At 44.2% G+C, this 26628-nt stretch overlaps 1 protein-coding gene across 4 annotated transcripts in view; it reads left to right on the forward strand.

Moving 5' to 3' along the window:
• The window catches only part of bach2b (BTB and CNC homology 1, basic leucine zipper transcription factor 2b), a 151113-nt gene extending 127018 nt beyond the window's left edge, over positions 1 to 24095 (forward strand). For all 4 annotated transcript variants that reach the window (XM_080514108.1, XM_080514111.1, XM_080514110.1 and 1 more), the window contains exons 4-5: positions 10684 to 10890; positions 13315 to 24095. In XM_080514108.1, coding sequence (XP_080370234.1) covers positions 10684 to 10890; positions 13315 to 13809 — 702 coding nt within the window. In that variant the 3' untranslated portion in view covers positions 13810 to 24095. The remainder of the gene's footprint in view (positions 1 to 10683; positions 10891 to 13314) is intronic.
• Positions 24096 to 26628: the final 2533 nt, after the last annotated feature.

Genomic DNA, 26628 nt, shown 5'->3' on the forward strand with positions numbered 1-26628 from the left:
TCCATCATGGAAATCCAAATAACCTGCCACACAGTGATGGTGGATGTAACTTGTTATACGGCTCTGCAAAGAAGGTCACATGGAGAGTGATGAGAAAGAAGGAATAAAACAAGCTTTCGGTGAAAAAAAGCTGAACGGGACTAAACTTAATAACAGGTGACGTTTCAGTGTGTCGGGAGGAAAATATAACTGGAGTGGGAAATCTGAAATCGACAGCTGTGTTTTCTGTGGCTTTTGGTAACTAGCTATGGCTAAATCATTGTGTGCATCACGAACAATTTCCACCAATTGTGTTACAGAAAATATACTACGAAGGGGAGTAGCAGCACAGCCATCAGCCAATTCTCAAACTTACAAAAAGAACAACCTCTTGGGAGTTTAAGGGTTAACGGTTAGCCATGATGCTGTTTGACTATAAAGCAGTGATCATGTGATGTAACCTTTAGGTAACGTTGATAAAATATCACGTGACTGATTATCGATCTATTTTCTATATCTATTTATAGCTTCTCAAAAAGGGACTAGCAGTGTGTGTGTAATGTTCACACTAGTCGTAGTGAGCCAGAAGCAGGATGCTCCTCGTTCCCTTGAGGAGACACACTCATCATCATTAACAGACCAAGCAGAAAAGAGGATGTTGGTTTAAACAGGGACTCAGTGAAGCTTCAGAGAACTTCCTTTCTTTGGAACTTTCTGTGTGCGACACGGTTTGTCTGTTTCCTTGTTAGTGGAGGGATAATGACAACCACAGCAGTTCATCATGGTTCTAGTATGTTCTCCTAAAACCAGGATCCCTCCTTTAGCTCAACCAGGAGAACGAGTGGTTGATCTTTTATTTAGGAGGCATCATGAGAATAAACAGCTCACGCTTGGATCTGATCGGTGTGATGAATGTGAAGTGGCTCTAGGCTTGTTTACATCATGTTTTCTCCTGGATGTTGGCCCCATTAGTAGGAGCTCTGAGTGAGATGCAAGTGCACAATCACGAGGATGGCTGCTAATGCATGCCATGGAGCCACCTGGCGACCGCGGTGCTGGAGGATGTCTCGAGTGCCGACACCTACAAGCAGCAGCATGTGAGGATGTGTCACATGACGCACACAGCAGCAGCATCGCTGCGAGTCTGTCTCCTCTCCCTTCATCTGTCGGGGCTCCAACTCCCGCTCACTGTGGAGGCGTTCGGCTCATGTCGTCTGGCTGCAGTGGTGCAAATATTGATCTCACAGCGAGTGGCAGGAACGAGGAAGCAGACCTGACATATCAGCACTTCAGATACAAGCTGTTTCTTTTGTTTTGTTTTTTTAATCAGGCAACACATGAAATAATGTGTAACAGGAAGTGCAGAGGCCTTAATATCAGTTCCTCTGCTTTGACATGAAGACAGAGAACCTTGTACTATAGTTTAGATATGATGTGGCTGTGGTCTGAATCCGATATGTCATTCATACGATAGCTGTTTTACACTTTTACTCATCTACAGTACTGGTCGGGACACAGCTGTAGTAACTGCTTTGAAAGCAGCATGATGGCATCTATCAGTGTCAGCTGGAAATTCAGTGCTCTTTCTGAGTGAAACACAGACATAGAGATGTTGGGATCTCACAAGACCACAGAAAGTTTGTTCATTTCTAAGGAAAGACCATTTCCATTTGTCATGATACACAGTCGTGATATATGAATTCAGACGCAGGAATGTGGTTGACCATCACACCCAGTGGGGGGGGGGGGGACTTTTTTCCACAGCAGAACCTACACCACCTTCTGCTCAAAAGACTCTTTCCCCCCCTTAGCACCGGCTCACCTCAGGGCTGTGTGCTGAGCCCCCTCCTGTTCACTCTGCTGACATATGACTGCACGGCAATACACCCCAGCTGTCATATAGTGAAGTTTGCGGACGACACAGCAGTAGTGAGACGCATCACAAACCACGATGAGTCCAAATACAGAGAGGAGGTGGAACACCTGATGCAGTGGTGCAGTGGAAACAACCTCTGCATCAACGGGGAAAAGACCAAGGAGATGGTGGTGGACTTCAGGAGGGTCAGGTGCCCCCCCGCTCCCCTGCACATCGGAGGAGCAGCTGTGGAAGTGGTTTCCAGCTACAAGTACCTGGGGGTACACTTGTCCAAGGACCTCACCTGGAGCGCCAACACTTCCCGTCTGGTCAAGAAGGCCCACCAACGTCTCTACTTCCTCAGGAAGTTGCGGAGGGCGGGTCTAGGAAGCTCCGTCCTGAGGAGCTTCTACCACTGTGCGGTGGAGAGCGTCCTCTGCAGCTGCATCACTGTGTGGCATGGCGGATGCACCGCCGCTGAGAGGAAGGCTCTGCAGAGGGTGGTAAAGGCCGCTCAGAGGACTCCCCACCACCTCAGACCTCTACACAGCACGATGCAGGGGGAGGGCTCTCCGCATCATGAAGGACTCCACCCACCCAGCACATGGACTGTTTCAGCCCCTCCCCTCAGGAAAGCGGCTGAGGAGCATTCGGAGCAAAACCACCAGGCTCAGGAACAGCTTCTTCCTTGAAGCTGTGAGACTTGTGAACTCGAGTCATGTTCCGTAGACTCCCTCATCTTCCTGCACTACAAACACTTTACACTTTACATTCACCACCACTTCCTCACTTTATCCCTTGTATATATTTTTACGCTCCTGTTATATATATTTTTATTACTTGGCTTACCGGGACCTGAGTCCAAATTTCGTATCATTTTCTGATATGACAATAAAGAATCCTTGAATCCTTGAATCCTTGCACTCAGCCAGTCACTGATTGGTTGAAGCTCTCAGGATTTCACACCTTCAAATCCACAACCTTTCAACAAAAGCCTGCAAAAGCAGTCTTGCCCCGAGTCTTCCCCTGTGAACACCCGGGAGGAGCTGCACTCCAGCAGCTCAACTCACCCAGCGTTAGCATACAGCTAACACTCACCCAGCGTTAGCATACAGCTAACACCAGAGGCCTGCAACCAGGAGCCTTCACTCCTCCACTCCTCTGCTGACCCACCACGAGGGAAAACCATCCCAGACCTGAGCGACCAGCTCCTCAGTCTGGACAAAAGGAAAAACCAGGAGCTGCAAAGAAGGACTCCTGAAACATCAACTTCATCTTCTTCTCCTCAGCCTGCAGAACCAGCAACCACAGTTAGCAGGAGGTGCTAACTACAGGAGAAGACACCAGCTTCCCTCCAGCAGGACAACAACTGAACTCCTTCAAGGAAGTGGGAACAACAACTGGGCTTTACCTGAGACTAGTTAAACCTGATGCTATGATAGAACTGTTTAACTTTATGAAGATGTGTTGGTTCTGTTACAGTGATTGAGTTCTATAGATAATGATATTAGGAGCAGTGATCCACACTCACCTGCCCCGCCCCCACCTCCACACTCACCTGACCCGCCCCCTCCTCCACACTCACCTGCCCCGCCCCCACCTCCACACTCACCTGCCCCGCCCCCTCCTCCACACTCACCTGCCCCGCCCCCACCTCCACACTCACCTGCCCCGCCCCCTCCTCCACACTCACCTGCCCCGCCCCCACCTCCACACTCACCTGCCCCGCCCCCTCCTCCACACTCACCTGCCCCGCCCCCACCTCCACACTCACCTGCCCCGCCCCCTCCTCCACACTCACCTGCCCCGCCCCCTCCTCCACACTCAGCCAATCACTGGGCAACTCGCTATAAAGGTGCGTTCAGGTAACACAAAAGAAGTGGAACAAACTAACGTCATCAATAAACCTTCACATTGCAATCCAGTGGTGCTGCCAGGATTCAATTCCATAGTACGCACAACATCAACAGCATGCTGTTGGTAGCTGCAGAACATAACTAAAAAGTTACATGTAATCCAACTTAGTTACTCTTATAAAACAAGTAATCAGTAAAGTAAGTAAGTTACTTTTTAAAGGAGTAACTAGTGATCAGTAATTGGATTACTTTTTCAAGGTAACAGTGCCAACACTGGTGTTCACTTGGCTGAATGTCATGAATACCTGAATGTTTAGTTCCATGAGGGGAGCCGCCAGAGTCTTCGCTGTTTCGCTCCAGTGCTCGAGCAGAGAACTGCTTTTTCTCTCCTTGCACTTATTTGTGAGCGTGGAAAAGGCGGCCATGCTGAAACAGGACTGGAAGCCTGCATAGAGCCAACTGTGTTCACCTCCAGCCACTTAGCATCCAGCTAGCTTACCGTGGTAATATCCGAAATTATTCACATGTTGATTTTGCTGGCCAGAGGTGCGTCTGCAGTGAAATTCCCAGAAACATCTTGGCAATCAAACAGTGTGTCCTGTACAGCGAGCTGTGTGCTTTAGCTTGTATGACACACATTTCTCTGTTTACTGTGTTCGTAAATAGCAGATGGAATCGCTGCTGTTGAGCAAGTATTAGTGACTACGAAAAGTAAAAACTCCCATTTTTAGAGGAAGAAACATGAAGAACCAGGCTCAGAGGTGGAGGTGCTGTAACATTGAAATGAAATGAATTGAAAACATGGGCAGTGTCTGAGCAGGTAGCATTACAGAGACGGGTGATTCTACAGTGGCTTGAGAATAGTGCAAATTGAAGTGTTCTGGGGCCTCATTTATAAAGGCTGCTGAAGCACAAAACCGGTTCTGAAAGATGTGTATGCCACTTCCCACGCAACATTTGTGATCTCAAAAAATAAACTGCAGGAGAGTGTGTGCACCGGTGCGCTGACTTGAGACCATGCGCACACACATTTTGGAGATGGGGAACCTGGCGGCACTAATTTCAGAGTATCATTAGGATTTTTATGGATCCGATTCCGGTTCTGCTTATCGATTCCGGTTCCTGACGATTCCTTACTTCGATTCCAAAATAGTGAAAAAATAGGTCAATTGTTTATTTAACAAAAGTACCTTTATTCCTTTACATTTGAAGAATCTGGTAAAGAAAAATAAAATCCTGTCTGAGCAGCATTAGTGCTAAAATACTGAAGTGCATTTTATTCACAGCAAAACAGCAAATAAACATCAAGAATTAAAGTGCATTCAGTATATAACAGCTGTTTACAATCAGGAGATATCCCTGAGAAATAAACTGAAATAAAGGTTATGGGTACGAGGGCTGCTTGATTATGGAAAAAAATCATAACCACGAACATTTTTGGCAAGATTGAAATCATTGTTTTTTACACGATTATGTCTTTGAATTTGGAACGGCATTTATTGAACATGTTTAAAAAAAGACTTCCCTGTTAAATATATAAAAATATCTTGTAATGTAATAGTAAAAAATAAACTGTTGTACTGCACTCAATCTTTTTAAAACAATAAATAAATAAAATAAAATACAATAATATAGATATACTTCACACCTTTTCAGATCAGGACTGCTTTTTGTATTATTTTTTAATTTTAATGGCATTTTAATATGGTCTTAGAACATTTTAAGGATGTTTTAAATTGTTAAGTTCTTTTTAACTGTTTTCAGCCTACTTTTGAAAGAAAACGTCCTGTTTCCACTCAGTTGGCTAAAACATGAATTAACAAATTGATTATTATATTGATGTTATTGCAGTTAAGTTAGGAAGGCCACAAAACTATATTGTGAGCTGCTTACCTAAAATAAAATCGTATGAAAATCGAAATGGCCCTCGATGGGAAAAATGTTCCCCACCCCTGATCGAAACCCACAAAGAGGAGAATTTCAAACTCACTTTAAAGATGAATCAATGAAAGAGCAGCATGGGGTTATGAAAGATGTAAAAATACACAATGCAGACACAAATAATACACTTCCACTTGCAGTTCAAACAAAAACATTTCAAATATGTAGAATGACACTAAGGTAAACAATAACTGGAGCAATAACACTTTCCTTAATCTTTCTCTCTATTGGTGGAGGGTGGGAGGTGATGGGCTGAGCAACTCACATTTTCTTTCCCACCAGCTGAATGAATAAAACTGATTATACAGAACAATAACTCAAGTGGTAAATCCTCAGATAAAATGGATCATGTTTCACCTCAATGTGTGAGTGGAGCCTCCAATTCAGCTCGTTTCTCCAAGGTTGAGATTGTATTTTAAAACATTTCATCTCTGCTTTCCAGTGAAATTCTTTCTACATTGGGCTGTTGGATATGTTGTGTCATGAATCACACAGCTCACGCCACTCCTCATCTTCAATAATAACATTAATTTTATGTTGCACCTCCAACGTACCGCTAGCCTCGCCTTTGGAAATGAATGGCGTAGCTTCGGCTAATGTTAGCTGCTTTGATAGCAGCGTTGCCATATCATCTTTCTTCTCCTTTTTGCATCTTTCCTAGTAACATTTCTGCGATAAACTCATCTGTGTGGAGACTATATCTGATATTCTAAAAGTAATTTGTTGGCTTCACATACCTTGTTGGCTATTTTAAAGCGGGTGTGGCGGAGCCGAGAAGCTAGGCGTCTGCTCCGGCCATGGTGTTGGTAGAAGGCAAGTGGAGCTTCATTAACAGAAGTATTGGTGTTTGACTTTACTTCACACTGCTCCTGTCATTGATAAAGGCTCTCACAGGTCTGTAGAGTTGAGCATTTAGACTCACCTCATTCACACATTATTAACATGTGATGCCAGCTGACAAACAATTACATCAAAAGAAACACAACAACAAATCAGACTCCCTCCATTTTGTTTGAATGTGTTACTCATCCCACATAAAAGAGGTGTGGTGGTTAAAGCTCTGGAAACATCCGTTCTTTCTTCATGGCGCTCGGTGTCAGGCTGATAACAGATGAGTCCTACTTTTGTCTCTGTACCCCATTTGCAGCATAATGACCCAGAGAACGAGAGTGAGGGACTGAGGAAAAAATGTAAATCTGGAACAGTTGGGTGTGAATGTATGGCTGCAGTTGAAGTGTGTTCCGTCATCCAGGCTGTGCTGCTCAACTTGTGGTGGAGCAGTTAAATTTAGCCGTCCCTCGCGTACCAGTGTGACTGGTGGAGGAGGAGTGGGGGGGGGGGGGGGGGGGGGCAGCACAAGGTCGCAACGTCCTCCTTCCCCTGGTTTCTTTTACCCTGGTTGGTTCCATTTGGTGGAAAAACAGAGGAAGGGCCGTTGGAAGGTCACACAGTGAGAAAGTCAGCAGAACACAAAGAGAGTCGTCTTCTTCTCCACTTCAAACCCACCTGGCAGCTTTGGTGATGTTCCATCTCTCTCTCTCTCTCTCTCTCTCTCTCTCTCTCTCTCTCTGTCTCTCTCTCGCTCTACCTCTCTCTCTCTCTCTGTCTCTCTCTCCTCTCTCTCTCTCTCTCTCTCTCTGTCTCTGTCTCTCTCTACCTCTCTCTCTCTCTCTCTGTCTGTCTGTCTCTCTCTCTCTCTCTCTACCTCTCTCTCTCTCTCTCTCTCTCTCTCTCTCTCTCTACCTCTCTCTCTCTCTCTCTCTCTCTCTCTCTCTCTCTCTCTCTCTCTTTGAGGGTGGAGTTGTCATGCCCGAGCAAAGTGGCAATGAGAGAGAAGCCCCATGTGGCCTTGAAAGCTCCTATCATTATTTATTTATGTGTCTGCATGCAGATGTCGAGGCAAGATGAGACATAGGGATCCTGGGGGGGGTCTCACACTTCTAATGAGGAAACTCAAGCCGTCCCCCAACCCTTCTTGAGGAGATTGACGTTGAGATTTGTTCTTCAGCGGAGGAGCAGTTTGGATCAATTCATGATTGTGCACCTTGCTGGACCCCCGTGGGGGGGGCCGTCTTACCTTGAGCTCTCGGTGGCCCTCAGCAGGTCCATGGCTGGAGGAGCCACAAGGCACCTTCTCCTCTCTTCCTCCTTTCTTTGACTTTGTCCTCTCCTGTGAGGCGCCGCAGAACGAGAGCGAGGGGAAAGAGAACGAGGAGGAGGACTGAGCTTTGCCAAAGCTCTCCAGCTGCCTTGCTCCGGCTCTTTGTTCTGCCTCCGCCGCTTCCCCTTGCTGCCTCCAGCTACAGCTCCCTGGTGCAGGCAGATACCGCTGGGGTGGATGTGCTGTGATGTGCTTATCAGAAGGTTTGCCATCACCTGGGGGAGAAGGCCGTCTCATTGTTCTCCACAGACTGAGAAATAAACACGTCCAACTGAGTGTGCTGTCGTATTGAGGTGAATGAGGCCGTTGTATCACGCTTTCTCTGCTTTTTGGCTACCAGAATCACTCCTGCATCAATTCTCCATCACTTCTTTTGTTCATCAGTGCTAGGAGAGTGCTGCTAGCTGTTAGCCGGTGCCCGCCAGAAATCACCTGATACTGATTTGGATGAGGTTGACAAGTCACTGTCCCCCCAATCTGTCATGCTGGCAAATGTCCAGGTGCTACGGGATAGATAGAGGAAGAGACTCTTGTCTTGGATCACCTTTTCCTTCCAATGCTGGAGAATGTGTTAAATGGTTAATATGAGGGGAAGAGGAGGAGGAGGAGAACTCTTCTGCCATCTTATGGCTGACTGTACAAACTGTCACAACAGAAAATAAAATAAAAAAATGATAGGAGACAAGACAGATGTGTTATTTATTAGTTGTCTAGAGATGAGGTCATACGAAAAGTCCAATTGTTAAAACATAATTTAATTCATGCACTTGGAATTATTTCTTTTCATTTGCATCCAATTCATAGTTTAGTTCAACTCCACATCCCAGAACCTTTATTCAGGAAGCCACAGTCGCCTGTGTATTCACCAAACACCGCTTCTCTGTCATAATATCCATCCACCTTCCAAACCGCTTGTCCTGTTCAGGGCAACCAGGTGCTGGATTCAAACCAGCCACTGTTACGTTTGACAACAACTTCTGACTTAGTCTTCGGCCACATCCACACCAGGCGAAATCATCTTTTTTCACACCTTCAGGTGTTGACCGAGACGAGCCAGGATTTTAGAATTCCCCACTCTGGGACCCGTGTTCAAAAAAGCCCATTTTCACACTTCTAAAACCAGCTCATGTGGATGACAGGCCAGAAACTGCTGGTTTAGGAGAACCGGCAGTGTGGACACCCCTAGTGTCTGTCTTTTGAATAACAGTCTTGTTTTGATACTGAAACCTTAACCTTTATCCTACTCCTTTCGGATATGTTAGGGCATTGTTTATTTATTTACTTATTCTTTGCTTTGCTCTGTCATGCTTGTTTGTTTTTTTGTTGTGTTTTAGATTTGTTGTTTTGTATAATTTCCTTTGTTCCCACATGTATGAAATAAACTATCAATTCATTTCAAAAGCATTTTGGCCTTAGTCATTTTTCCAGTTACAGTTCAGCATCGGTCCATGGCCTCTCTCTCTCTCTCTGCACGCTACGGGACAAAACAACATTATATGTCTGTGTTAAGCTTGCTGTTGTTGTTGCAGACATGTTGTTTTGTCCTGTAGCATTCACCTATGGAGGACCGGTTCTGTCCTCCGCTAAATCTTTCAGTTGTTGGTATTCCAGCCCATAACTGTCTCTGATGTTACTTTACGATTTCAGTCTGAGTCGCCCGCACCTTCACTTCCTCGGCTGCATCATCTCTTCTCGCGCCTGACTCCGCTCTCTAATTTTACCCAACTAAATATTATAATTACAATATATATGGATCTTTCTCCAGAATATCATTATGAAAAATATCCATGGACTGTTATGAAATGATATTCAGGTGATTCAGCACAGACACAGATTTAACAGCTGTGATGCAAAACATGTATTTTATTTTATTCTTAAAGGGGATATATTATTCAAAATTCACTTTTCTAACAGTAACAATCATTCCCCATACTTGGAGTGATGCCCCAGCAGTAAAGTGCAGTCTGTCCTCTCTCTCTCTTGGCTTTCCACTCAGCCAATAGTCGTCTTTGTCCTCAGACGTCTTCTGTATTTGTGAGGGTGAATAAAGGAGGAATAAAGTTATTATTTGGCCTCTTGCCCAATATTCTCAGATCTCTCCATCACTCCCACACACATTTTTCCCAGTCATATATTGTATCCACCATAATAAAACATATTTGATTCAATTTGAGCACATTGAATATTTCCCTTTAGCTTCTATTTCATGAAAGGTTTAGCTGAAACACTGTGGTTTATCTGATTAAATAACCTCAGCGTGTGCACCTTCACATGTATTTCTGGAAGAGTCTGGCAATGTTGCTTCAAATTGGTGGAGTTTTCACAGGGATTTCTGCAACCAGGGTCTGTGTTCCTCCCCCCACGCCCGGGCCACAATTTCTATCCCGACACACCACACTCAGGGTGTGAATCCCTACCCCCCTACCCCCTACCCCTTACCCAAACCAGGGTCTGTTTCCCGGCCATCTGTCTGAACCAGGGTTTGTATCCCTACCCCAATCTGTCTATCTGTCCTAGACCTTTCCTCTCCTCTATCTTCTCACCCCAACTGGAAAAGCAGAAACCTTCTGAGCCTCTGAGGCTGGTTCAAAATGTTTCTTCCTCTTAAACGGAGTTTTTCCTTTCCACCGTCGCTTATCATTGCTCATTGTTGGCAGGTTTAATTTTTATTACGTTTTCGTCTGTGAGAAAAGTTTTTGGACTATTTTTCTTCATAGTTTTACACTGATCCCAGCTTACCTTTTGGGCGATGGCAGAATATACCCTGGACAGATTGCCAATCGATCACAGGGTATCTCTAACATAGTACATATCTACAATGATCAGTTCAGTGCTGCTCGACTCATTCAAGGCTTCTGAATTCTGACCATTTGTTTTTGGCTCTTTTCCAGGTCAAGCTTCCCTTTCCAGTTGATCAAATCACAAATCTTCCACGGAATGACTTCCAAATGTTGGTGAAAATGCACAAACTGACCTCGGAGCAGCTGGAGTTCATCCACGATGTGAGGCGAAGGAGTAAGAACCGCATTGCAGCACAGCGCTGCCGCAAGAGGAAGCTTGACTGCATCCTGAACCTCGAGTGTGAGATCAGAAAACTGGTGAGTAGGTACACCTGAGCCGTGTTTCCACCGTACAACAAGTGCAGGGATGGAACAGAGCCTTACGGAGGTATGGCAACGCGTAACCGGAGCCAAACCCGGTGCCCATTTCCACTGCAGGAAGTAGGTTAAAAAGTAGGCGGGGCTTAGAGCTCTGCAGATATGTGACGTTACAACAGTCGTCTCAGCCTGGAGGAAGATCTGGACCTTATGAATCCTCTGTTGTTGTTTACATCCTCGGCTTTGCACTTGTTGTTTAGTTAACTTGTATGTTTTGCAGCCACAGAGCTGCAGCTGTAACTTCTGTGTTGGTCCAGAGAGCGTGAACGCTCCGGTGACTTGCCCCGCTCGGCTGCGGGGCAAGTTGAGCTGTCTGCTCAAACGCCGGAGCAGCCACTCCAGCAGTGGCTCCAAGCATCTCTTTGCATTGCGTCCGCGGTCCGTCCTCACACCGCACCTTCTACCCAACCACCGGCAGCGTGGACGCCGAGTTTTCTGTTCAAACGTGATGCAGCGGCGCTCACCGCGGTTGAACAGAACGCTGACAGCCGCTGCATTGCGGACAGAAACCTCAGACGCGATGCAAAGACAGACCCAACACGGCATCATCTTGTTGTTAAATGAGCCTCCATCACTCCAGCGCAGCAGATAATAACAGAGTCATCACCACCTGCCCATGGGCCGATCAGTCAAGCTCAGTTCAATGACCGCACCAAGACCAGCACTAGAAACTCTGCTGGCCCAAAGGTGTTCTGTCAATAACACATCAAACTCTAATTGGCTGATGATCCTGTCACTCAACATTTTAACCTAATAGCAGCGTCCAGCTTCCATCAGAAGTTAGCAATGAAGCTACTGCTAGCCCCAGCAGAGGAGAGGAGCTGTGATGCATTTAGAGGACATAGGAGATTTAAGCTCCACAAAATATAACCAGTCGTCTTCTGGATAAAGTTGCTAAAGTCACTAATTGAGTCCAGACAGTTTTCAGAATCACTTTTTTTAATTATAAAAAAAAAAAATCATTGTCGATAGGGCCAGCAGCACTAGCCCTGCTGCCCCTGACTGCACACCACTGGTGTTGACGTATCCTGTAAGGTCGTCTGTGTGGTCATCAGATCAGAGCCTTCAGATGTGCAGCCGAACTGTTTTCTGTCATTGACATCAGGTGACCTCTATAAGCCTTTCTTTATGACTGTTAAAGTGGCTTTGAGTGGGACATATAAAGAGAAGCTACATTAATATTTGAAAACTGACCTGACTGTGAGTTTCAGATTGTTCTGAGTGACCTGTAATTCATTCATTTCAAAGCCCTATTTACACAACAATGTTCCAAGTGACCGAGTTTATTTCAGCAAAGTTTTGTGAGAAGCATAAATGAATAGTTACATCCAGGGAGCTGTTATGAAAAAGTTGCAGTGGCTCCAAGCACCACTGTCATAAATGGACCTCATTGTCATTGTCATGTAAACGGCGCCTACAAAAGAAAACTTTCAAATGAAGTTTTGTCTCAGAGTTTTAGGTGATGGATTTGATACCTAAATAATTGCTTCAATAATCCTGAGATAAGATGTATTTCATTCATCTGTGTCAATATGTCACCAGTCAATGGGAAATCAACTTTATGCAGTTGTTTTGTCTCCTCCCATTAGAGCAGCGGTCTCAAACTCAGGTCCTGGAGGGCTGCAGCCCTGCATGCAGCCCTGCATGTTTTCCATGTCTCCCTTCTTTAACATACCTGAATGTCTTGATGGTTCACCACCACATTCCAGTTCACCACCACAAAGCCAGATCAGCCACTCATTGCAATCAGCGGTGTTGAAGAAGGGAGGCATGGAAAACATACAGGGCCACGGATCTCGAGGATCTGAGTTTGAGACCCTGCATTAGAGGTTTACCAGACACGTCCAACTAAGAGGAGGCTCCCAAGTTGGTCACAAGGAGAAAATGATGGCCCTGTCCACACGAGACAAAATGACTCTTTTTCTCCCTGCTGTTCTTAAAAAGTTTCCCGTTCGCACAGGAAACATCTGTGTCCACACGACACCATGAAAACTACTTAAAACGATGTAGTACATATACCAAGCTTATAGGTAGCGCTGTAATGTTACCATTGAAATAAACCAAAAATGGAGAAGACATGGAGGATCTGTCCACACGTCAAAGCCGAGGCAGTGTTTTCAGATTTATCTTCTCTGGAGCCCAATTTAAAAAACAAAAAACCAAAAAAAACAGTTTCAGGCTCCTAAAATGCAGCAAAGTGTGTATGATTGGCCAAAACGGATGCAGTTACATGAAGCGTGGTGTCGTGTGGACGGGGCCGATATCTCTGGTTTGGTCTGACAGTGACTTGCATGAGTGGCAGTGACCCCAGAAGGGCTGAAGGGCATTTCAGAGTGAGCTCTGATAGGTTTTGTGTGTTTGCAGGTGTGTGAGAAAGAGAAACTGCTGACAGAGCGGAACCAGCTGAAAGCGTGCATGGGCGAGCTGTGGGAAAACTTCTCCTGCCTGTCCCAGGAGGTGTGCAGGGACGTCCAGCTCAGCCCCGAGCAGGTCCAGTCCTTACACCACTACTGTCCTGTATTGCGGCCCGCCAACTCCACTGCCAACAAAAACGCTGCCCATGAGCCCAGCAAGCATGCCCTCACCATCCCCACCGCCACCACCAGCATCGACCTCACCGGCTCCCACTCCGGCTCGGCCACTCCGGAGCCAAGCTTCCACGGATCTCCGGGCCGCTCGGAGAGCGAGCCCGACACGGCTGTCAGGAACGGGGCAGACAGAGATACGGACACCAGCATGTACAGCAAGTCGGAGTTGTCCATGGAGAATTCCAACCAGACGGTAACGGTGGATTTTTGCCAGGAGATGACTGAGAAATGTACAACTGATGAGCAGCCAAGGAAGGACTGCACTAAGTAGTGGTGGATGTCTGTGTTCTTGTTTTGGATGTTTGCTTCTTATTATTTAATTTTACTCTTCTGACAAACCCACTCTCAGGGTTACTGAGACGGTCAGCCTCTGCCAGTGTCACTGAAAAACAAGCTTTGTTTGTATTTAAGTCTTTTTGTGCTGTCTGTTCTTTGTTTTGATTTGTTTTTTTGGAACGGTTGACACTAAAGTTGTCTTAACAGCAGCAATACTGTTCTCCAGGTATTTTCCTCTTACCAAGACAGAGTGGGATCTCCTCACCAAACCCCTTACAATGGTGCTATACTTGTCCCCGGCAGCAACCTCTTACAGTGGAGACTCTGTTCTTCTTACGTCACACATCACAACTCTAAGTCAAACCTCATCGGACCTAAACAGCAGCTCTCTTTGTATCTCCATGTTCCAACAGTATCTCTGTTTGTGTCTTTTGTTTTACTTCTCTTCTCTTTTTCCCACTCTGTCTCTATCAATCTCTTCTACCTCTTTCTGTCCCAGTCTTTCTCTTCCCAGCAAGCACTCAGCATCAGGAAGGCTCAGTTCACTTCTGTCTAACGTACGTCAGTCCAAACCCACTGTTGGACATCTGATGGATGTCCAATGCTGGTTCAGTATCTGAATGTTCGGTTGGGGGGGGGGGGGGGCACCCATTGCTACTTCAGTATCGCAAATTCTCGATGGGACCACTGTTGCGTAACTCGCGGATGTCCAACAACGGTTCAGTATGTGAAAGTCAGGTTGGGACCACTTTGGGACCACTGCTGGATATCTGGTAAGTTTCCAATACTGGTTCCACAACTGAAAGTCTAGGTCAGACCACAGTTGGACCATTATTGGGTGTTTGGTAGATATTCGGTGCCGGTTCAGTTCCTGAACATCCAGGTGGGACCACTACTGGATGTCCAATGCTGGTTCTGTATGTTAATAGTGGAGTGGGACCACTGTTCTTGGGTGGACACTTAGCAAATGTTCAAAGTCCTCAGTTTGGGGTGCACAAGCACAATGTTGGTTCGATATCTGAACGTGGACCTGGACCCACTGTAAGACATCCGGTTGACATCCAATGCTGTTTACCATCTGAAAGTCCAGTCGTGACCACGGTTGGGTGTCCAGAAGATATCTCGGCCATTTCAATATCTGAACATTATAGTTGGGCCTACTGTTGGTTGTAAAACATCTGTAAAAAAAAAAAACACATGCCACTGTTGAACAGCTGGTAGACATCCAATGTTTAACATCTGAAAGTGTTGGTCAGACCAGTTCGGCCAGTTCAGAATCCCTTCTGGTGATCCAATGCTGGTTCTATATTGCAGTGTGTGTGTGGGACCACAGATCTAAAATCTGATAGAAATTTGATAATAGTTCAATATAAAAACATTGGGCTGTCCAATCCTTGTTGGATGTTTGATCAGTAGACAATAGCAGTTCAGTATCTGAACATTCAAATTGGAACAGCCTTTGGTCTTCCAATGAATGTAAAATATCTGCATGTTTAGGTGGAGCCACTGTCGGACATCTGGTGGACTTTCAATGTTGGTTCAACATCTCAAAGTCTTGGTCAGAGCACTATTGGGTGTGTCTGAATGTTTGGGTGTCCAACACTGGTCACATTCGAGATCCTCAGTCTTTCAAATATCCCAGAAAGACTTTGTATTAATGTTTATGAAGGACTTTTAAAAGACACATTTGTTTCTGAATCCTAATTGGACATCTGGTGAATGTTCCACAAAGACGTTTGACTGACATCCGTTGTCCATGTCTTTGCTCAGTGGCTTTCAGTCTCGTTTCTTCTCTTACTATATCTCAGTGACCCTTTTTGTCACAGCAATTCAAACTCAGGAAAAAGACAAAATTCTCTGAATGTTCAACCTAATCTATGAAAAATGAGTAAATCAGCTTCTGTATACAAGGAAGTTGCGATGCAATGAGACTGTAAAACGTTCATATGCAAAAATGTTCTCGCATTTCTATTTCTGTACAGAAGAACGTTGTATCGGCTGTAAACCGTAAACATTCCTCCTATGCCTTCCACAGCACTGAATCGAAAGGAAAAAAAGGCTTTTGCAGGCGGTTAAATGGCTATTTTTATTTCCCACTCATCAGCAATACCATTGTATTTGGTTGTTGTAATGGTGACTTTCAAGTGCTTGTTTGGCAGAAGTGTATATAGTACGGAGCATGACGACTGTAACAGTGATTTTTGTACAGGTAGAGGCTTAGATGTTCTGTTTATTTTCCACTGGGGTTGTATGAAGCACCATTTCGCTAAGGGAAGAATCTTTGCTTTGCTGTTTCCTGTCCTGCCTAATGCCCCCCCCCCCCCCCCCAAAAAAAAAATATCATGGTGGGTGTTCTTATACTCAGGAAAACAGCTTGATTCACATGTAGACACTTGCACAACAGTACGACAAACACATGCTTCCACACCCATTTTGAGCCCCTTGCATGGATAAAAGTCTCTGGCCAGCTCCTTTGATTCCTCTTTAAATGTGAAAATGACTTCTTGCTTGTGGTTTTCTATTCTTTTTTGGGGAGAAATTCTTGTTTCCTATCAGCATGTAGGATTCCTAATAGTGTACTACTTTGGGTTCCTTCAGTGTTACCATTTCATGTTTGCAGAAAACTAAACATCTCCCCTGAACAACATGTTGTTGACTACAAAAAATATGAAAAAAACAAAAGAGTAACATTTAATGATAACTAGCAATGATTTGTGAAATGGAATTAATCAAATAATAATGTTGACTACAGAATCCATAATAACGATATTTGTGGAATCAAAGACACCAACCATGAAGGTTAGCATTAGCTGGTTCAAGCACAAATGTCCAGACGGAACTACTAACTAAAGCTTCATTATTTCTATATTTCATCTTTTAACAAAAGGTCTATTGTAAAGTGTTACTCACCAAAAAAGATGGAATTCAGGCACTTTGTTTCCGGCCCCAAGCACTCAGACCCATTTAGCACTTCAGAGAAAAACATTTTTCTTCACCTTGAACTCTTGACACGTCTGAAACTGGAGCACTTAAATTGGCACTTAAAAGAGGAAAACCACAAATGATATGATCATATGATTTACATTCAATTTAAAAAAAAAAGATTTCTATGAAACATCTAAAACTATTGGAAGTTAAAGTTTTAATAAATGAGTGTTCATGCCATGTATTTGTATTTCGTTAGGAATCGAATAAGCTAATTCAGTTCATTTGATGTGAAAGCAATGTATGTGTTGTCCAAATGATTAACAATCTTATAAGATAGTAAGATGTTTGCCCTGATCGTGCATTTGTTTGAACATCCTACTTTGTGATGTGCATGCATGCTGCCTATAGCTAGAAGCCTAGTTAGTTGGTCTTAGCTTCTGTTTTGCCTTGTGACTTCTCTCTGGAGCAGACTGCTTTTAAAATGCTATTTTTAAAAAAGCCTCTATGTATGAATAATCTGAATTATGTCGACCTCTCGAGAGGCTGTTACGTATGAGCAGGATGCCCCGCTCCAGCACAATGTTTGAATTTCATTTGGATGTGAACTTGGTTTCTTTTTAAAGCCCCAATCCAAACTGTCGCTCTCTGTTAGCATTACTGGTGAAGAACTCTGTAAAAAAGCTTACTTTCTTCATACTTTAAAAGAAACATGAATCTGCTGCAGTCCTTGCTATTAAAATTAAAACCCTAAACAACAAAATTCATTAGCATACAAAAATGGCTTAAAGCTCAACCAACCAAGCAAGTTTGAATATGATGCATGGTGTGTTTTTGTAGGCTCAAGATATAGTAATACAGACTCTGTTCCCTTGCTTGGATGTTGTATTGAGTCTAAAGCTTGAATAGAATCTGTGAAGTAAGACGTTAGAGCAGGGTCGGCGACCTTCAACAGTCACAGAGCCACTGGGACCGTCTGCCACTGAACACAACACATTGGAGCACCGCAGGCGTCCAGCGAGGTGCAGGCGCTCCTCTCAGTAGCAGAGAGGAGGAGGTTCAGCACGAGCTGGACGCTGCCGCTCACAATAGGTGACGTTTCCAAGCTTCCCAAGCCGCGTCGCAGAGAACGGAGGCTCACGACTTGGGACGCTCGCAAAGTTGTGGCTGCAACTTCCGTGTTCTTCTCGCCACTATTGTTGCGTGATGATGTTACATCTCCACGTCGATCACAACCACGCCTACATTATGGTGGGACGGTGAGACACAGTTGTGTCTGGGTGCACTTTGCCCTACCGTCCTGGCCCGCCCCACTGCAGCGTGAACTGCACTGCCATCCAGGCTGAAGGAGCTGCAGCAGAAGCAGGAAAGAGCTGCATGCAGCTGCAGAGCAACGGGTGGCCGAGCTCTGAACGACAGCATTGTCTCAAGACTCCCGCCTTTAAACCAAAACCCTTTAGTATATGCAAATACTCTGGAAATATATCTGGAAAAGGGACATTTTAAGTAAAACACATGGCAAACACCCAAGTAAAGACACATCGAGTCTGTACCACAAGAATAATGCATGTTTGGTGGATGGCACTTCGTGACATTTTAGCAATGAGCTGGTTAAAAGACATACAAGTTACAGATTCATGAATGTAAGTGTACTTTATGTTAAAAATGTAAATAATTTAGGTTGTGTTGAGCATGAATCTCATGCAAACACAAGAAAGTCCAAGCGATTTGCAAATAAGTCAGCGTGTCTTCTTTCAAATTGAGCTTATAACATTCAGTTCAACGGTTTTCAATCTTACAAAAAAAACAAAACTAATTGAACACGTTTGCAGAAACACACCTGTTAATTGTTCACACTTCCACCATATTTTGAAGGTAAATATATAAGTGAAAAACCAATGTAGTTGAAAGCTTTTCACTAAATAATTGGATATACTTAGTCATTAAATTATTGCTTCATATAGAAACAATGTGAAAGCAATGCCTCAAATGTTGAGTTTTTTAATTTGACAATGGGGTCTGATGTGGAGAACTTTGACCAGATTTGCACACTGGAATCAGAACTACAGAATTACACGTACCAAAATGAATCATCTATCGAAAAGAAGTCCAATCTATGCATGAAACCAGCCTACCTCATCACTGGATCCCACCATGCAAACTCCTGGAAGGCCCATGTCTTGACTTTTGTCATCGTGAGCCACAAATAGCTGCATTAGCGCCAGCTCCTGTGTGGATCTCCTTTCTTTAGTGAAAGAAAGCAAGAAAACATGGCTGATGATGAAATGATGAATGATTCCTCCTTTCTGATCTGATACCATGTAAAACTATATTGACCTGATATCAACGATACTGATGCTTTAAACAGAAAGTGATAGTGACGGCAACGGAAAGCATGTGTAGGACATTTCTACAGCTGACTTAGCATCACTAATCCAGCACAACAACAAAAAAGTATCTTTTACGTAATTAAAACATTTTTGAAAATAATGTGACATGTAATATGGGCTGATCATGTTTGAGGTTGATATTTTAACAGCAAGTGCTGCAGATTTTTAAATCACATCTCCTACTCATAAACTTCTTTTTGTTCACCTCCGAGATCCGTTTGAAGCAATAAATGTCATGTTTTAAACAACATGCATGATCGTGTTATGGCCAAAATGTTGGGTTTGGGCTTTAAAAAATGAAATAATAGCCCCCCTCCCCTTTTGTTTGCAACGTAGATTTTAGATGTAGTTTGAAATAAGATCTGGTGTGTGAGACTCTTTCAGCTCAGCAGCCAGACAGAGCAACTCTTCAAGTGTATTTATCAAACTGTCCATAAATGGTTTAAGAAGACCCCTCCCTATTTTTGCTGAAAACACACACACACACACACTTGTTCATACCACACAAGCACACGTGAACATGCGCAGCCTGAGTGTGGCGCAGCAGTCATTCATTGACTTTGTTGGTTTTTTCCATGACTTTTTTCTGATCTGTGCTTTTCACTGACAGCATCATTTCCCCGAGTCCACGGGCATCAGGTACAAACCCAACAACTCCATGTAACAACCGTCACACTCTCTGCCCGGCCTGGGGAGGTCTGCTGTTGTATTCTCACAAACACACTTGTACTTTACAGGTTTTAGATGTAGTGTTTGCTACAGGAAAGCATTTCTACTTTGTCACAATAATATTAGGACGACAAAAAAAATCACTGAAATATCTACATCATCTTTTCTTTTTCTTTTTCTTTTTTTTACAATTCAAATGACCTCTGAATTCTTGAACTGAGGAGGCAGTGGTTCTCAATAGTTTCCACCCATGTCTGAAAATGTTATTTGTTCCCTGTTTATACAACAATTGCAAGTGACATTTCTGAAATGTCGCCGTCTCATCGTGAACATGAAAAACGTACCGCATGTAGAGGATTCCTTAGTGACTTTACCAGCAATTGTCCAACATTCAGGACCATCATCTGCATAAGTGGAGACACATTTCATCCATACTCAGATAATGAGTGCTCGAAAGCTAAAAGGAGCTTGAATGTTTACAGAACCCATCACCGACTTGTGGCCTAGCATGCCTTTTTTTCAATGTTTCATGTGTTTGTAACTTTCTGACAGGAAAATGGAGAATCAATTCCATTTCCAGCAGTTCTTGTATAAACAGGATTTAAGGCAACCTCATAGCAAGCAAACATTTTAAAGCACATGTGAGCTTTGATTCAACACCCCCCCCCCCCCCCCACACACACACACACTGAATCAACCAACCCCCTCAAACCTGAAAACTGGTCATACGACCATTTCAAGTCACAATATAATTGCAGACATCCTCATCCTCATTGGTGAGTTGAGTTAAACATCTTAAACACACCTTAACAAAATGCTGATTTACAAATATAGCCACTAATGCTGTTGTTTAAAGAGTCAGTTCACACAAATGGCTGAATGGTATCTGCACATTCAGGTGGTTTGGGTTTGCTTTGCAGACGTTTCAGGACGTTTCCATAAATGCTGCAATGTACAAGAAATACCTCTCACGTTTCAACATAAAAACAAGAAAAATCTCCAGACAGATAATTCAACTTCTCCCTCAGCATTGTTCAAATCTCTACCGTGTGTTAATGTTGAATATAGAAAAGAACTAAAACTGGAAGTTCATGAAACTTTCAAATAGCAGAAACACACCAACATGAGAAAAGACTGTAGGCTAACAAACCTGGCGAATTCTGAAAATGTGTATCTACTGTGGTTTTCAGGTTCATAAATATAGGATTGCTAAATAATTTACCATGTTTTTGTGGCTACACTGTCATTTCCAGCCCTCACTCAGTTCTTTTTTGTAAGATTATAATTGAATGTAAACCTACAGAAAAACCAACAATAAAGGTCCCATATTATACAGTTTTTCAAAATTTCACATAGGGGCCCAACAGCATTATATACAAACTATATTGCCTTGGTCCTGAATTTTATCCTGTCTAAAAACCCTCTAGTGAGCTCTACTGACAACAGACTGTGTCTGTATCTATAAATATTAATGAGCTGTGTCCTCTGGTAACTTCGGAAACCCCGAAGGGACATGGAGAAAGAAAAAGAAGAACAGGAAGAAAACTATCTCGAGATCTCACAAAACTTTCTCGAGATCTCGCAATAACTTTTGCGAGATCTCGCAGAAGCATGCCCTTTTGCTAAGTACAACTTGAATGTCTTTATATTTTAGGCCAATTCAAAATAAAACTCTGGTGTGGGTGGGTCTCCTTCATTAACTTTAGCTTCTCTCAGCAACAGTGGGGTGTACGGTGTCTCTGGAAGGACAAACTCATACACAATGCGCATATATAACAATGTAGTTTAGCGAGATCCCGAGATAGTTTTTCCCCCCTCTTTTTTTCTCCATGTCCCTTCTGGGCCTCCGTAGGCAACGTTTGCAAGGAGGAAAACTTGTTTTAGAAGGCAGAACTGGTCTACCAGTGGGAGGAGCCACAACAATAGGGAATGGTTATTTCCCTGCATGACATGAAGGGAAAATCTCAGATTCGCCTCTTTGAGCACATATTTACTAAAAAGTGGAGCAAGCATGTGAAGGAAATGACACTTTTCACTTCTGGCCTCATACACAGGCTGTAGGGACACATGTTGCTGTTAAAAAGCCATTAGAAAATTAATTCGGCAGATTATAAGACCTTTAATGTGAGATAGAGATTTGGAAATGCTTTAAAGGCACGTTTGTTAAAGTTGAAGTGAACGAACGCTCTCCGGTGAAAAGGTTGTGACTAAAACGATTCAGTACTGAGCACAGTTCTTCTGAGTGTCTTTTGTGTGAACTGTTCTTTTAGCATCTGAACCTGCTGTTTGTATCACTCTGAAGCAGACGTCTATATTTGTCTTTAAGCAAAAGGTTCCTTTAAATGACTTGTCTTTAAAGCAGCATGGATTCCAACTGGTCACCAGGAGGCGCTAGGACAATTTGAAACCACTTAATTTGATCAGGATTTGATTGCTATTGCCTCATTAGGAGGTTTTATTGGCAAATTCTGGGGGGGAAAAGTTGTATTTGTTTCCAACACTTAGCCTCTTTTTGCTCCTATTTTGGTCATCACCCAAAAAAGCACCTCTTGAGTTGCTGGATGATCATGAGCGCAGTGGTTCTCAACCTCAAAGAGAAGCTGTCAACCTCCTTTTAGGTGGATCACTTGTCCGCCCATTGCTGCAATGTCAAAAACAGTTTCAATGGCTCTTAGCTGCATACTGAAGCAGGACCCTTCCATATAGACGCAATCGGCAAGTTTCCAGATCTGCTGTCTTACCATGAATTGATCTGACGTGCAAAGCCTTGTGATTTCTGCAAACGTCTTCAGGTTAGAAACCACTGGCTCTTCCAGTGAGTCATTTGTTAGCACACAGCCAATAACAGAGCAGCTTCCTGACTGATACGCTGAAAGAAGCAGAAAGACACCTGACAGTTCTTTACAATACAAATCCCACTTAGCTTGTCCAGGTTCAAATGTATAAAACATTCTGTAAAAAGTGAGACTGAATGTGCATGAGGAAGATTTATGATGCCGCCACAAACATATTAATTTATGGATAAACAAAAAAAAAAAAAAACAAGAAAAAACTCCACAGTGAAAAAATATCTGCAAATACTGTGTAGTTTGGTTTCATTGATTAATATTTTTTAGTGGTGACATTTCAATTTCACGGCATATTCATTCTTGGTTTTGACTCAAAGTTGCCTAATTGTCATTGTGAATGACACTTCATATATTTCCACTAACCTGATCAGTTGTTGCAATTCATGCAGCTTTAAAATGACTTGAAGTATTGAACACAGCTGAAATGAAAGTTGTGAGGAATGTTCCAGGTTATTGGGTGCAGGTTTTACTATAGTGTGATTTACATGGTGTTGGTTGGAGGCTCTCACCCTTTTGTTTGTGTATGTTTCTCCTTGAGACTTTTTGTGTCGCTGCTTCTCTGAAACAAACACTGGCTTTTCAACTCCAAAGGTTATTCTGTCAAAGAAATATGAACAAAAACAACATGCCTTTCTCACAGATTGCTCAACTGTATTGAAAAGGAAAGAAAAAGAAGAATCTAGCATCCTGTTTGAATGGTTGAGATCATATGTTTACAAGCAAAGTGTCATGCTCATGTTTGATCAATTGTTTTTGCCATGTGGAAAAACAGAAATGTCTCAGTTCCATTGGACTGGTTCTTAGTTGATGTGTGGAGACGGCGGCCGGTTCTCCTCGTCTCGTCTCCGATGCAACAGTTCGAGACGGGTCAGCATTACATAGATTCAAAGTGCACCTCCAATATTTGCCTTAGAACTTGCAGAGGCCATAATTCACATTCAAGTGAAGTGAGTGTATGCAGGGGCCTGGACGCCCATCCCCCGAGTCACCAGACTTTTCTCACACTTATCTACCTGTGAAATCCTTCATACCTCTCATAACTGGTCAATGACTGTATCAGCAAACTGCATCAGGTGTTTTTTCTACATGCTTTTTACACAGATTCTATGGATTGTTGTATTAGTAGATTTTGGTGCATCATTTTTAATGTAATAGCTCTTAAGCTTGTAGTTCCAGTTGATTATTTTCTTCTCTCTCGTTTTTTTAGATGACTGTTTTGTGTTAATATTGTCAAATTGAAATAGCTGTTATTTGCTTATTCTCTTCTAAGAGTTCTTACCTAATTTCTAAATGCTACACGACCCGAATTAATTCAATGACTTAATAACCATTGTAAATACAGTATTGTGCAAACCCCATTTTCATTCATTTCAATTGCTAGTGTAATATAAATGACTTTTTTGTCTAGACACCATTTCTCTTTATGAAATAAAGAATCATGCATATCATGTTCGGTGTACTGTGGGATGTTTGTAAAGATGGTCCGTTTCAGAGCAAATGTCATTGATTTGGTACTGATGCAGATCCATGATTTCCAGACTTCAAACACATAGAATAGGATTTTAGGAGCGTAGTGAAGAGCTGTGAGCGGATAGGATGCACCTCTTCACAGCTCTCCCGGATTTCAACTTAAAACTCAATTTTTAACAAAATAGAGACACTGTATTTTCATTTTACATGAAGGCTTGATGTCTCAGGTGCTTGTGAAAGGGATTTCCTCCAGAAGTGCAAGAAGGCCAAACTCAAGGAAAGCAAATAAAGCAAAAGGTGCTGAAGCTGTAGGAAGCCAGCGGAGCTCCGGCTGGCTGGAAGGTGAGGCAGGACAATTCTGTGCTAACTGCAATCATCATGCTCGGAGCTATCCACGATAAAAGATTATAAAATAGATTAAAAAAATTGCAGATGTAACGGTCACACTGAGAGCCCAAATTGGCACTTTGAAAAAAGAGACTGACTCAAGCATCACGGCTCTGCAGGCCGATGTGTTGGAACTGAAGGAAAAGCCAATTAGTGATCCTGCTCATAGAGCTCTCCAGCAATGAGAGGGTGAACCGCTTCACCACTTCATCTTAATAATCCACTATCGGCATGAATTTGAAGACATCTTCTGCAGCGAGCTTTCCCAGGCCAGTGGATCCAGATGTTCAGAGACTTCCCAGCAGAAGCTGCCTTCATGCCGGTCAGGGATCCTCCACAGCAAGCCGGCGTCCGATGTGGAATCATGTATCGGGCGACGCTCTGGGTGACGCAGGATGGCAGAGAGGGAATGTTCAGCGAAGCCCAAGTCTCCCTTGCTTGCTAAATGGCTGAGTCATGACCTGAGTAGAAGAGCGGGACGGGAACAGTGTTTGATGAGGTCACAGGGGGACTGGTGCTTTTCTCTCAATGGAGGTCGGTTCGTCTCACTGCCGTGCTCTCTACAAGCAGGCCTGCAATCAAAGTGCTTCACGTAGAATAAAATAAATAAATAAATAAAATGGAAACATGCACACGCCCACACCCAAGCACACACCCACCCACACACGCATGAACACACCCAACAACACACACATACACACACCCACACACACACACACCAACCTTAACTGCCCATAAGAAAATATAAAAACTGATGTAAGAATGATGTAAGAATGTAGGGCACTGAGGATCCAGGAGAGAAAACACCACCCTGGGGGGCCGTCCACACCCAGAGGAGCCACAGCCTACAGCTACGGGGGGCCCCGTCACAGGGACCGCCCCCACCCAGCCGGCCAGGAGCCCCCACCCAGCCGGCCAGGAGCCCCCACCCTGCTGGTCACAGGAGCCCCCACCCAGCCGGTCAGGAGCCCCCACCCTGATGGTCACAGGAGCCTCCACCCAGCCGGTCAGGAGCCCCCACCCAGCCGGTCACAGGAGCCCCCACCCTATCGGTCAGGAACCCCCACCCAGCCGGCCAGGAGCCCCCACCCTGATGGTCACAGGAGCCCCCACCCTATCGGTCAGGAGCCCCCACCCAGCCGGTCAGGAGCCCCCACCACGGTCAGTGAACCACAGGCTGAGCTCCACCAGCGAGGCCAGAACGCCCCCCAGGACGACGCCCCCACAGGCAGACCAGACTCACCTCCTGATGAAGACCCCCCCCCCGTGAGGACACACTGGACTAGAATTAATAGGAGCCAATAAAATGATCAATAGATGAAAATCAAACATAAGAAAAATAAAAGGTAAAAACAATCCGCCAATAAAAATCAGTCCATAAGAGCTTCTAACATGAATTCATAGACGAGATCAAGATTCAGCTAAAACATGAACGACAATTAGAAACAAAGAAGAAGTAAAATCTCAACTCATTTAATGTGAAATTTAAAAAGCCTGTTTTTAAAAACACCAACAGTCTCTGTGGCCCTGAGGCCCCCAGCAGGCTGGAACACAGACGTGGGCCACAGTGACAGAACCTGGTCTCACCACAGGTCCTGGTCCTGGTCCTGACACTAGGAACCGTAACAGAGGACGTCAGGGACCCGGACCCAGCAGGTCCTGGTCCTGACACTAGGAACCGTAACAGAGGACGTCAGGGACGCGGACCCAGCAGGTCCTGGTCCTGACACTAGGAACCGTAACAGGCCGGTGCCAGAGGACGTCAGGGACCCGGACCCAGCAGGTCCTGGTCCTGACACTAGGAACCGTAACAGGGGACCTCAGGGGCCACGAGGGCTCATATTGTGAAAGCAGGTCAGAAAGATAAGAAGGCCCAAGACCATGAAGACATTTAAAAACTAAGACTAGAATGTTGAAATCCAGCAGGGATTCTAGAACAGGGGCAACGTCCCGTCTTCTGGTCTTCGTCACTCGTGCTGCAGAATCCTGGAGCAGCTGAAGGCTGCTGGGAGTTTGTAGGGAAGACCAGAAAGCAAGGCATTACTATAGTCTGAGCAACTGGAGAGGAAAGCATCAGCACCTCCTGCTGGCCAGAGACAGGAATGGCGGGACCCTGGCTACATT

Source organism: Blennius ocellaris (assembly GCF_963422515.1).
Source record: "Blennius ocellaris genome assembly, chromosome: 18".
NCBI classification, from domain to species: Eukaryota; Metazoa; Chordata; class Actinopteri; order Blenniiformes; family Blenniidae; genus Blennius; species Blennius ocellaris.